This window comes from Chlorocebus sabaeus, chromosome 15, assembly GCF_047675955.1.
Source record: "Chlorocebus sabaeus isolate Y175 chromosome 15, mChlSab1.0.hap1, whole genome shotgun sequence".
Taxonomy (NCBI): Eukaryota; Metazoa; Chordata; class Mammalia; order Primates; family Cercopithecidae; genus Chlorocebus; species Chlorocebus sabaeus.
In genome coordinates, this window is record NC_132918.1 from 52845969 (window position 1) to 52859001 (window position 13033).

At 42.5% G+C, this 13033-nt stretch overlaps 1 protein-coding gene across 7 annotated transcripts in view; it reads right to left on the reverse strand.

Moving 5' to 3' along the window:
• ARMC8 (armadillo repeat containing 8) overlaps nt 1–9089 on the reverse strand; it is a 110358-nt gene extending 101269 nt beyond the window's left edge. For 2 of the 7 annotated variants that reach the window (XM_038002811.2, XM_008008980.3), the window contains exons 1-2: nt 8737–9022; nt 7810–7885 (exon numbers count right to left, since the gene is read on the reverse strand). Coding sequence is in view for 4 of the 7 variants with exons in the window: in XM_008008980.3 (XP_008007171.1) it covers nt 7810–7812 (3 nt within the window). In the remaining 3 variants the exon portion in view is untranslated. Of the gene's footprint in view, nt 1–7809; nt 7886–8736 lie in introns of all 7 variants that reach the window. The other 5 variants (XM_008008985.3, XM_008008982.3, XM_008008981.3 and 2 more) reach the window with 4 other exon arrangements.
• Nucleotides 9090–13033: the final 3944 nt, after the last annotated feature.

Sequence of the window (13033 nt, forward strand, 5' to 3'; positions counted from 1 at the left end):
TATTAAATTCAATTTATTTACTCTTCACTGTAGATGAGAATGCCTAAACTGAGGGTCAGTAAAAGATATTTCTGGATAGAGTAAATGAGCTAAGAACCCATGGTGTGAGACAGCATAATCTGAAAGTCCAAGGGAGCAAGAACTATCTCTGGAAAGCACATGCAAAGTTACAAAAATGATCAGGAGTTTTACAAAGACTGAGATATCCTCTGGATTGGTTGATTTATATGCCTCCCAAGGTGATAAGATGGCCCAAGAAGTCCACTAGGACGTATTTAAATGACAACTTCTCAATCCTGACATAACAAAGTGAGGCTATTCAGATATGGGTGAGGTGTTATCCTGGCCCATAAGAATAGTTGAAATTATTATTCAAAATTGCTGTCACGTAATTACTTGGAGATCCTGGGTACCATCTTTCACGGCATACCTTCGAAGTAGTATTGTCCAGACAGGCCAGATGCCTTCCTGATAAAAAGGGCTTTATTTGCTTCAGATTCTTAGAGGCAGTAACAGCCTTGCCTTGGAGCTATCCATGGTGCTTGCCTCAGACTCAGCCCATCACTTGCAGCAGCTGGTGCATTCGCTTTCCTATTACAGGGCTGCTCAAGACGTATCTGACCAGTCACCCACATTGTGGCCTGTGACAATCATGGCAATATCACAGGCCACCCCGAATCTGTCTATTCCATTTTGCCTGTGCCCAGACCCACAATCACCTTACTTTGTAGTTTGTTTGGATATCCAGATAGCCCAGCTTTGCATCCCAGGCCTGCTACACAAAGCCCTTTCTGTGGACAAAGTACACCTTCTGCGAGATTACTGGCATACTCTGGGTAAAAAATTACAGCTCCTTGGAAATAATTCTCACATATAATAGCTCACATGAGTTTTAATACCTTATTGCTACAATATTTACCATTCCGAAATGATTTTAAATGATTTTAAATTTTGCTTTTTTTTTTTTTTGAGATGGAGTTTCACTCCTGTTGCCCAAGCTGGAGTGCAATGGTGCGATCTCATCTCACCGCAATCTCTACCTCCTGGGTTCAAGCAATTCTCCTGCCTCAGCCTCCCAAGTAGCTGGGATTACAGGCGCGCACCACCACACCTGTTAATTTTTTTTTATTTTTAGTAGAAACAGGGTTTCACCATGTTAGTCAGATTAGTCTTGAACTCCTGACCTCAGGTGATCCACCTGCCTCGGTCTCCCAAAGTGCTGGGATTACAGGTGTGAGTCACCGCACCTGGCTTTTGCTATGTTTTCTTGACTCACACTGGGACAAGTAAAGAAGTTAATTCTGGAGTGACTTGTGGGTTTCAGTGAGTCCAGCAACCTCTAGAAATTATGCAACTATTTAGGCATATGTATGTTCTCCTGGAAAAGCAGGTGTTGAGATTCTCATCCTTAAACAGCTAAGAACCAGAGATCAATACAATGATGATGCCCAAATAATGATCACTACCCCAGATTTAGGCACTCAACCTTTATATCCAACTGACTACAAATTTAGCATGTCCAAAATGAAACTCATTTTCCTACTTACTACCGTAACATATTCCTCTCCTAATTCTCACCATCTCAGAAGATGATACCACCTGGACAAAAAGGCATAAATCCTGTGAATCATGCTTGATTATAATGATCATCATGACTCTTTCCTTTTCTTTAGTCTCCCTTATCCCATCAATCACCATTAGCTTTCTGAAAGCCTAAGAAATTCTTAAAAACACCCCTAAGGCAAAAGAAGCATGTGTTCAATAATCACTTTCCAGGTGGTAAAGACCTCCCAATATTAATAGATCTTATAGGCTGAAAACTTCCCATTGGACCACAACTTTTTTTTTTTTTTTTTTTGAGACAGAGTCTTGCTCTGTAGCCCAGGCTGGAGTGCAGTGGCCGGATCTCAGCTCACTGCAAGCTCTGCCTCCCAGGTTCACGCCATTCTCCTGCCTCAGCCTCCTGAGCAGCTGGGACTACAGGCGCCGCCACCTCACCCGGCTAGTTTTTTGTATTTTTTAGTAGAGACGGGGTTTCACTGTGTTAGCCAGGATGGTCTCGATCTCCTGACCTCCCAAAGTGCTGGGATTACAAGCTTGAGCCACCGCGCCCGGCCAACTTTTTATTTTTAATATAAAGCCTAACATGTTTCATCATTCCTCCTTCCTCTAATACCTATGAATATGCTAGAGAATGTAACTCTTCATTCTTCTGAAATTATGGAATGTGTCAAAACAGTTTTTCTTCAACAAAATGACAAGTGGTGGGAGTGGGGGGCTATTTCTGTACAACTACTCTTATTTGGAATACCTTTAATTTCTATCTCAACAGTCCCAGGGATCATAGCACTACTGTCCAGTGAAGACAGCTGCTCTCCAATTTCCAGAGAATAACAGGAGCTTTGTTTTTTTCATGTAATACCGTATCTTTACCCAGAAGTCAACATGACAGATGGTACTGCAAAAACAAATGCCAAATCAGAATTGAAAAACATACAAGTCAGAATCACTGACATTCCTGTCTGCTGACAGTATTTTAAAATTTAGTGAGAATAGGAGGTGATAAGAAGGCTAGGTCTCAAAATCTGAAGACCCTACATAAATGTGTTTGATTCTTTACGGAGTTTAAAAGACTTTCTGAACATGCACTATCTGAATTTAGGTGGCAGTCATTCCTTAAATACACAGCAAGATGTCCAGAAACATACAATGAGCACCTCTCATTTTTCACACACTGCCACTAAAGATTAGAAAGTTCACATTGATTCATTGATGAATTTATTTTTATTTTTTCCTTTTTTTTTTTTTGAGACACAGTTTTGCTCTTGTCACCCAGACTGGAGTGCAATGGTGCAATCTCGACTCACTGCAACCTCCACCTCCCAGTTGGTTTCAAGTGACTATCCTGCCTCAGCCTCCGGAGTAGCTGGATTACAGGCCCCCGTCACCATGTTTTTAGTAGAGACGGGGTTTCACCATGTTGGTCAGGCTGGTCTCGAACTCCTGATCTCGGGTGATCTGCCTGCCTAAGCCTCCCAAAGTGCTGGGATTACAGGCGTGAGCCACTGCTCCTGGCAATTCATTGATGAATTTATTTTAGGACCACCTACTGACATACCCTGTGCTTATTAACACTTTGTAAACTAATGGCAAACTTTAAAATGTGCTGTACAGATTTTATTTTGCATTTATTACTAAAAACCTAGGGAGGCCAAATTTTTGTTTACAGGAGAGTAGGTTCAACTTCACAGCAATTTTTTTCCCTAATTATTGCCAGTTATTGATGTAAGAGAATAAATCATTAAGTAGCTATAAGCAAGGCCAACAATATGCTTATAACTGTAAAGAACAAACAAAATGAAGGAATATCCAGACTTGGAATACCCTATATAGTTCTAACAGCTGCTTGTCAAAATAAAACATACTGGTGGCTGGGCGTGGTGGCTCACGCCTGTAATCCCAGCACTTTGGGAGGCCGAGGCAAGCAGATCATGAGGTCAGGAGATTGAGAACATCCTGGTTAACATAGTAAAACCCCTTCTCTACTAAAAATACAAAAAAATTAGCTGGGTGGGGTGGCGGGCGCCTGTAGTCCCATCTACTCAGGAGGCTGAGGCAGGAGAATGGCGTGAACCCAGGAGGCGGAGGTTGCAGTGAGCCGAAATCGTGCCACTGCACTCCAGCCTGGGCTACAGAGCGAGACTCTGTCTCAAAAAAAAAAAAAAAAAAAAAAGACATAATGGCACTGGGAAAGGATTGTAAAGAAGACAAAAAGTCAACAAGTGCCTCAGCTGTTTATAATAGACTACAAAACGATTCAAAGACAATTTGTTACCTTACCTCTCTACCATTACAAAATGACCAAAATGGCCGGGCGCGGTGGCTCAAGCCTGTAATCCCAGCACTTTGGGAGGCCGAGGCAGGTAGATCACGAGGTCAGGAGATTGAGACCATCTTGGCTAACACGGTGAAACCCTATCTCTACTAAAAACACAAAAAATGAGCTGGGCATGGCAGCGGGCGCCTGTAGTCCCAGCTACTTGGGAGGCAGAGGCAGGAGAATGGCATGAACCACAGGAGGCGGAGCTTGCAGTGAGCCAAGATCACGTCACTGCACTCCTGCCTGGGCGACAGAGTGAGATTCCGTCTCAAAAATAAAAATATTCTCAACATTATTAATCATTAGGGAAATGCAAATTAAGACCATGATGAGATATTACTACACATCTACTAAAACAGCTAAAATTAAAAAATAACAGTATCAAAGGGCAATGAGGATGCAGAGAAACAATGTCTCATACATTACCGGTAGAAATGTAAAATGATACCACACCACTCTGGAAAAGCTTGTCAGTTTATGCATTTACCATACGATCCTGCAATTGCACTCCTGGGCATTTAGCTCAGAGATATGAAAAGTTATGTCCTCACAAACCTGTACACGATTGTTCATACTATGTTATACTAGCCAAAAACTAGAAGCAACCAAAATGCCCAACAGGTGAACGGTTAAACAAGTTGTGGTACATCCACACCATGAAATACTACTTAGCAATAAAAAGGAACAAACTACTGATACATGCAACAACGTGGATGGATCTCAAAAGTATTATGCTGAGTGATAAAAACCAATCTCAAAAAGTCACATACTGTATGATTCCATTCATATAATATTATAGAAAATGACAAAATTATAGAGATGGAGAACAGATTAGTGGTTGCCAGGAGTTAGGGATACCTGATGGGGGGAGGGGCTGGGTACATGGGACTATAAAGAGGGACTATGAGGGAGATCTTTGTGGTGACAGAATAGTTCTGTATCTTGACAGTGGTGGTAATGGTTACACAAATATACATGTGATAAAATGATACAGAAATAGATACATACTTATACCAAGATCAATTTCCTTGTTTTGATATTGTATTGTTAACTATATAAGATGTAACCTATGAGGGAAACTGGGTGAAGTGTACACATGGACCTATCTGTACTATCTTTGCAACTTCTTGTGAATCTATATAATTATTTCAAAATAGACGTTTTTAAAAATGCAATTGACATAATTCAAAAGTATAGAAAAAACTGGAGAAATTTATGAATTTGTTGAAAAGGGTAATGTTGTAATGCTAAATGCAAACCAAAGAGGGATGGGGTGGTCACGGTGCAGTCTAGAAATACGGCTGGAGAGTTTGTTCAACCCTCCAAAATAGATAGTTCAGTCAAACATGTACTGAGTACCTAGGATTTGCAAGACAAAGCGTTACTTCTGAATTAATTTACTCTCTAATATGACAAGATAGACTATTATTAAAGACCTCTGCAAAAGCAGCTCCCTTTGCCTTGTTTGCCTCCTCTTCTTTCACTTTTTCTAGTTAGTTCTTATTTATCCTTGAACTCTCAGCTCAGCGTCACTTCTTCAGGGAAACCTTCCCTAGTTCTTCTGATTGCCCTCCATATTAGATCAGTTTCCTCTGTGACATGTTTGAACAGCACCCTATATACTTCATTCATAATACTAATCACCATTCACAAACTGTGTGATTATTTGATATTTATTTTTCCCACTAGGCTGACATTTCCAGAAGGACAGAGTAGCTTATGGCTGTATTCTCAAACTCAACACCATGCCTGCCCAGCAAATGGCAGAAGCTCAAAGTAGATGTACAGAATACATATATGCAAAGCTAAAATTCATATGTACAAATGAGTAAGAAGAATAAGATTTACTGGAGTTTGGAAGAATCCTGTATCACTCCAACCTGAGAAAGCCAGTTTATAAAGGATAGAAGGCTCATGTAGAAGATAAAGAATCTCCGCCAGGTGCTGTGGCTCATGCCTACAATCCCAGCACTTTGGGAAGCCAAGGTGGGTGGATCATTTGAGGTCAGGAGTTCGAGACCAGCCTGGCCAACATGGTGAGACTCCGTTTCTACTAAAAATACAAAAAATTAGCTGGGCATGGTGGCGGGTGCCTGTAATTCCAGCTACTCAGGAGGCTGAGGCAGGAGAATCTCTTGAACTGAGGAGGCGGAGGTTGCAGTGAGCCAAGATAGCGCCACTGCACTACAGTCTGGGCAACAAGAGCAAAACTCCACCTCAAAAAACAAAAAAGAAGATAAAGAAGAAAATAAAGAATCTCAACTCTGAAGCTGAATATAAACTTGGGCCTTTAGGCAAACAAACTCAATAAAGAAAAGAAACCGAGGAGCAGCTGTGCAGAGTTCTTTAGGAAAATTAATGTAGACATTGGGCTTGCACTGAGGGGGTAAGACACTAGAGACAGTAAAAATAACTAAAAGGACGCTGTGGTAGTGCAGGCACAAAACAACAAGGTACTGAATGAGGGTGGTCATGGGAACAGAAAGATACGAGAAACACTAAGAATAAAGAAGCAACAGAGCTTAACAACTGATAGATATAGGGGGATGAAAGAAGGAAGAACCAGAGATTATTCAGGAGGTTTAACAGTGACTCATCAGTAAAAGATAATACCATTAACAGAAATTGGGAAGTCATAACTAATTCCCCTTAGGAGAAGGAATGTGCTTTGTTGGAAGCAATGGGTGTCATTCACACACAATTTAAGATACAAGACTAGATGTAGAAGAAAGTCAAGGTTGGCAATGTAGATGTGTGAACTGATCAGTTAAGGTTATAAGAAAATCAATGAGATCTCCCAAGGAGAAGGTATAAAGAGACTCAAATGGAAATCCTTTAAAACAACTTGAAGGCCTCCTTGCTGAAATTATGTTTATCAAGTTACACCGTCATTCAGACTAGTAGCTCCTTAAACGCATTTCTGATCTCATCCTTGCATTCTCTAAGGTATACAATGCAGAGCTTGTACATAACTGGTACATTGTAGCTTATTAAAGGAATCAACCATTCAAGATAATTTCTGATGAATACTTCCTGTTCTAGTTTGCGTTTCAAAACGTGGTGCTCTGGGTAGTACTTTGAAAGGTACAGGTTTTACTTTAAATTAGTAAAATCAGTGAATTTAAACATTTTAAATCATTTACCCAAAAGCTCCTACTTCCCAAAAAAAAAAAAAAAGCCCCTAATTAGACTAAGGCTAAAGGCAAATTGTAAATAGAAGTATTGATAGAAAATACTCTTCAAGAAGTTTTTGAATAAGCAGAAAATATTATTTACCAAGGAAGTGAAACAAATGAAAACTTTCAATCATATGCATTACACAAGTTGACAACATCCAAAAAGTAAGCTTCGGGTGAACTGAAGAATAAATGAAACCTAAATGCATAATTAAAGGGGAACTGAGAACAGCCAAGACACACACTTTTTTTTTTTTTTAATTTTTTAACATAATGAGGTAAAAGTCATTGGCCTGCACTCCCACAAAATATTCCTGGGTATTACAGTCAGTGATGGAGTAACAGGCTAATCTGATCTAATACTCAGGTAAACGGTATTTCCCTAGTTGCAGTTTAAAAATAAGAAAAAACGACTGCTAAAATGGATCGGGGGGAGAATCTGTTGACAGGCTCACAAAATTAAATTATTATTGTATTGACAACTTAAGCCTTTTCAAGGTTGAGGTCTGCCACACTGCTCTAACCCTGAATCATAAGCAAATGTCCTAGGTGCTTTCAGATAGGTGTTTGCGGGACAAGTCAGAGAAGAGAAAAGAAACCGGTTGTAGTTACAAGACTCTAGGAACCCGACAAGTCATTTATAATCCAACGACCCTCTCAGTATCAGACGGGCTTCCACAAGTCTAAAAGATGGTCAATTAGTATTTGCCTGCTTGTTTCCAACAATAGCAAATGAACCATTGGTAAACTGACCATTCTCAGAGTCGGACAGCTCGAATTTGTTGCAAAATCCTTCGAAGTTATCTCCCAGTAACTTTCATTCCTGGTCCTGGTTCAAGAGCAACATAGTGAAAGGTGAAAGTCGTCTTTTTCTTTAAAAAAAACTTTTTTTAAAAAAAACAAAACAGGTTTTACTTCCTCGCATGTCAATACGTTCCCTTCTTTCAACAATGGGGAAATCTCTCCCCCTTTTCCCCCCTTCAATGTTTGACTCCCCTTAAAGAAAAACGGAATACCAGGCACAGGGAACATAGAGTTCCTTTGACTCAGAGCCGCGACCTCTGAGCAGAGCGGAGAAAAGGGGCTTAAATAACCACACACACTAGGAAGAGTCGCAGCTGATATGAATCACCATTGCCAAAAAGCAAACAGCTTCAGCCGGTGCCCAGGTGCTGGGACGCAATAGAAGTCGCACAGACTTGGCCTGGCAGCTCTGAGGAAATGGGGGCCAAGGAGCCTGCACCTCTTCTTGCCAACGCCCGGGAGAGCTGAGTGGGCTTTCGTTCCCAGGCCGGCTGCAAGCCCGGCGCTTCACAAGGCAGAGCGCTCGGCCCCCGGGAAGCGGCATCTCTAAGAGGAAGGCTCAGTGAAACGCCTGGCAAAGTCCAAGCCGCGCCGCCGGGCCAGTTGTCTGTAAGCCCAGCTACCCCGCCTGCCAGACGCCATCCTGGAAACCCGCACCGGCAGGAGCTCCCGGAGTTGGAAATGTCTTTGGCTCGGCCGGGGTCCCCTCTGCCCGTCTATCCCGCCTGTCCACCCTCGCTCACTCCCTGGCCCAAGACTGAGCCGGGGACCACCCCAGGGGGTGGTGCCCAGGAGGCACACCACGCTTGGGGGAATGGTGGAGACCGGGATGGGGCTCCCTGAAGGGCGGGCGGGCGGCCGCAGCGGGTCACTCACCGAAAGGACGCTCATGCGGATTGGGGTCTCCAACAGGCACGCCATCTTGAGCCTTCCCACCCGGCTGCTGCAGGCGCCGGCGCGGGGGCCGGCACTTTCGACAACCAACTATTGGCCAACGCTAGTCATCGCTCCCTAAAGACAGCCGGATAGACGAGAACTGGTCACGCTCTGGACACCGCTCAAGTACCAGAAAGGCCCGCAGAAAGAAGGGCAAAAGGGAATCGCGTCAGGGGCTGTCCTACGAATCGTTCTCTCAGAAACAGCAGCTACTCTGAGCCTGGTTTAGAGGTGGGAGCGGGCAGCGGTTTCCGCATGCGCAAAGAAGATCTGCCGGCCCCACCTGCCGCTCGCGGTGGGCGGGGCCCCAGAGGCGGAGTCTCGCCCTGGCGCTACGAGCTCTACCGACTGATAAATTGCAGTTTGTGGGTTCCCGTATTCATATTTGGAAAAAGTAGTACGTGGAGCCATATACATAGTTTGAAGTTCACTTTCATATTCATTCTCTCTCTCTCTGCACCAAACTCCCGGCGTCCTTATCTCCATTTTATAGGTGGGGAAATTGCGATCCCAGAACCTTTGTCAACCATAAGAGTGATTGTTTCACGATCCAGTACAGAAGTGTGACTTGCCTTAGCTTGTGTGTCGGCCCCGTTTATTCTGGTGTAGTGTTGAGAATAGCCAGAATGCTTGGGCTTCTTCCTAGCTACTTCTCAGCTGCTTTACCCTGGGTAAGTTATCTAACCTTATGTTTTGAGTTTCCTCATCTGTAAAATAAAGGTTAATGAGGATAAAGGAGTCAACAAATGTGAAGCGCTCAGAAAAAACCTAAAACATGGAAAGCGTTATACAATGTGTTAATATTTCTCCAGCTTCTGAGTTAAGTGGGGAAAATGGGGGCAAATATCTAAATATTTCACACTAAAACACTCTGATAACCGAAGCCAAATAAAAGTATGCTTTTAATTATAGTTGATTAATTCAGCTGTCCTACTACTTTTTGTGTGTGTGTGTGTGTGTGTGTGTGCGCGCGCGCGCGCAACACTGCCCTTGACTTGGTTGGACAAGTTTCACCTTCGTACTGCTTGCAACCAGTAAGGTTTTCACAGTAGGGTTGCAATTAGCCTATTAACATTACTTGTATTCCTTCCATTTCTATAGCCACACCCTAATTCAGGCTCTTGTAACCTCTCCCCTGGACTAGAGCAAAAGCCTTCCAACTGGTCTTGTAGCTGGTAGCCTCTCCCTCGCTTTGCTCTTCACTGTTTTCCTGTCTTCCTCCTGTACTTGGTTTCCAAATTTAGTGTAGCATTTATCACCCCTGTTTCTGGGTCTGTGTTCCTTAACAAACTGTTGAGTGCCTGGAAGGCAGGAATTTTATTTTAGGTAGTCCTTCTGCTATAATACTATTTCCGAAACTTGGGTAGTCTGTACACCACCTACACGACCTTTGCCAATCTGCACCTAGGTATTATTATTCATTCAATATTTTTATTTAAAGCCAATTTCAACTCATTCAAAAATTTTGGCTTTATCCGAAACCACAATACTCTGTGAACTGAAGTTTGTTGTGCTCCTTATTTTTATTCTAGTACACATTTACTACAAAACGTTTAAATGTCCATCCATGGACCACCTAAAATCACAGCATGTACTGCATACTGCAGTGCGGCAGAGCATAACCCTAATACATAGCATATAGAGTCATTACTACTGTATTTGATCCACACTCCATCCATTAGCTCAAGGAATACATCCTCCAGGAATCGCCTCCCCCAGGCAGGGGTTAGATACCCGTTCCCCCATGCCTTCCTACTTCACTTTCATTGTAGGGTGGTTTTGTTCTTAATGGTTTCCTTGTTTGTCTCGCTATACACTTCAGGACAGGCACTGGGAATTTTATCTTCTAAGTTGTCTGTCTCAGTACCTAGCACAGTCACTTAGTAAATGTTTGTTGAACGAATTTTTGGCTTAGTTTGAGCCTGGGACGAAGATTTGGGTGCATTTAGTTTATTTAGGAAGTGCTTTCAGGGAACAAAATTGATAGGTCAGGGAGAGTGAGAAAAGAAAGAAGAAATATTCAAGATAATTGTCCATTATTGATACCACTGTTTATTCCTCACTCACCTCTGAAAAACATACAGAATACCTCTCTGGATTGTCCATCTTGAAGCTACAGCATTTATCCATCAATACCGTCCTGTAATGGTTGAGGATTTCCCTAGTGCTATTAACTCCCTGCCCTCCTGGATTATATTTGTGCCCCAAACAGAATGGGCTTCCTTAACCTGATACAAAAAAGCAGAGTCTGCAGGTTTCATCTTAGGGTAGGATATAGGCAGCATAAATCTGAGCTTACACAGAACTTAACTGCTGCTGTGGCTGAAATCAAAGCAGGGAGGAGCTAGGCATGTGACTCAAGACATCTCACACCTACCTCTGTTACCCAGGCTTTCCTGTTTTATATCCAGAAGGCTGATATGGACATTTTACAGGAAAAAAGCATTGAATAGCCAACTCCTGAGCCTGGAGATCAGAAATCTTTCTCCCAGTTCAAATTTTGCTGATAAATAACTTTAGGTACACTCTAAGTAATAAGTAGAAATTGGAGGATAAAAGGAATTTTTGATTCAGCCTCCATGTGACGATAACAAAACAGTTAAGGCTGGGTGCAGTGGCTCACACCTGTAATCACAACACTTTGGGAGACTGAGGTGGATGGATCACCTGAGGTCAGGAGTTCAAGACCAGCCTGCTCAATATGGTGAAACCCTATCTCTACTAAAAATACAAAAATTAGCCGAGCGTAGTGGCATGCAGTTGTAGTTCCAGCTACTTAGGAGGCTGAGACAGGAGAACTGCTTGAACCCGGGAGGTGGAGGTTGCAGAAAAAAAAACAAAAACAGTTAAATTTGGCACTGTGGTGAGGAGAGTGAAATATCTATGCTGACTACTCTGCAAACAGAAATGAAACTTCTCCCTGTCATTCCATGACTCTTAGAGCAGCATTAATTTCTGAAAAAAATAACGACAACAAAGTGTGAGTTTAACGAAGAAAAAAATGAAATGCAAAACAAGCTGTAGCTGGAAAAAATCTGAAAAATCTTTATAAATATCTATGTGGAACTGCCTAAGATGAGAAACAAAGCCAGAGAGAAATATATCTATACAAAAATAGGAAATTTAAAGTGTAGGAAGATAGGTATAACCCAAAACCTGAATGGTCCCAAAACGAATTTAGAAGAATCTTTAAAAAGACTTGAAAACAGATGAAATACTTTAAATAAAAAAGAAAATGGACTGACAATAGTATAGAGGAGATACAATGCAGTTCAACAGACACTAACTACAGGTTTTCTTGTGAATGCACTGAACTAGAGCTTTGAAGTGGAATAAAGACATCATTCTTGCCCTCAGCAGACAGGAATAAAAGTGAGATGTGAGGCTGGGCGCAGTGGCTCATGCCTGTAATTCCAGCACTTTGGGAGGCCGAGGCAGGTGGATTACCTGAGGTCAGGCGTTTGAGACAAACCTGACCAATATGGTGAAACCCTGTCAATACTAAAAATACAAAAATTAACTAGGCATGGTGGCGCATGCCTGCAATCACAGCTACTCGGGAGGCTGAAACAGGAGAATTGCTTGAACCTGGGAGCGGAGGTTGCAGTGAGCTCAGATCGTGCCACTGCACTCCAGCCTGGGTGACAGAGCAAGACTCCATCTCAAAAAAAAAAAAAAAGTGAGACTGTGAGAGGTTCAATAATTTGCTTAAGGTTGTTTGGGGAGTAAGAGGCTGAATCAATTTGGGTACAGGTTTCTCTGGTTCCAAAATTATTTCCAGAGCTCCTACAGTCCTCCAGAACTTAATGGGACTTTCCCAGATGAGACTACTGAATGTTCATCTAAGCAACCATCCTATAAAGGAATGTCCACAAGGGCTTTTGCGGTGGGAAATAGTGCATCAATAATTCATCAGGTCCACAGAAGGTATGAAATGTATATGCCTGGCCAGGCGCAGTGGCTCATGTCTGTAGTCCCAGCACTTTGGGAGACCGAGATGGGCTCACTTGAGCTGAGCTCAGGAGTTCAATACCAGCCTGGGCAACGTGGCAAAATCCCATTGCTACCAAAAAAAAAAAAAAAAAAAAAAAAATCAGCCAGGCATGATGCCTTGAGCTTGTGGTCCCAGTTACTTGGGAGGCCAAGGTGGGAGGATGGCTTGAGCCCAGAAGGCAGGGATTGCAGTGAGCTGAAATGGTACCACTGCACTCCAGCCTGGGTGACAGAGTAAAAACAT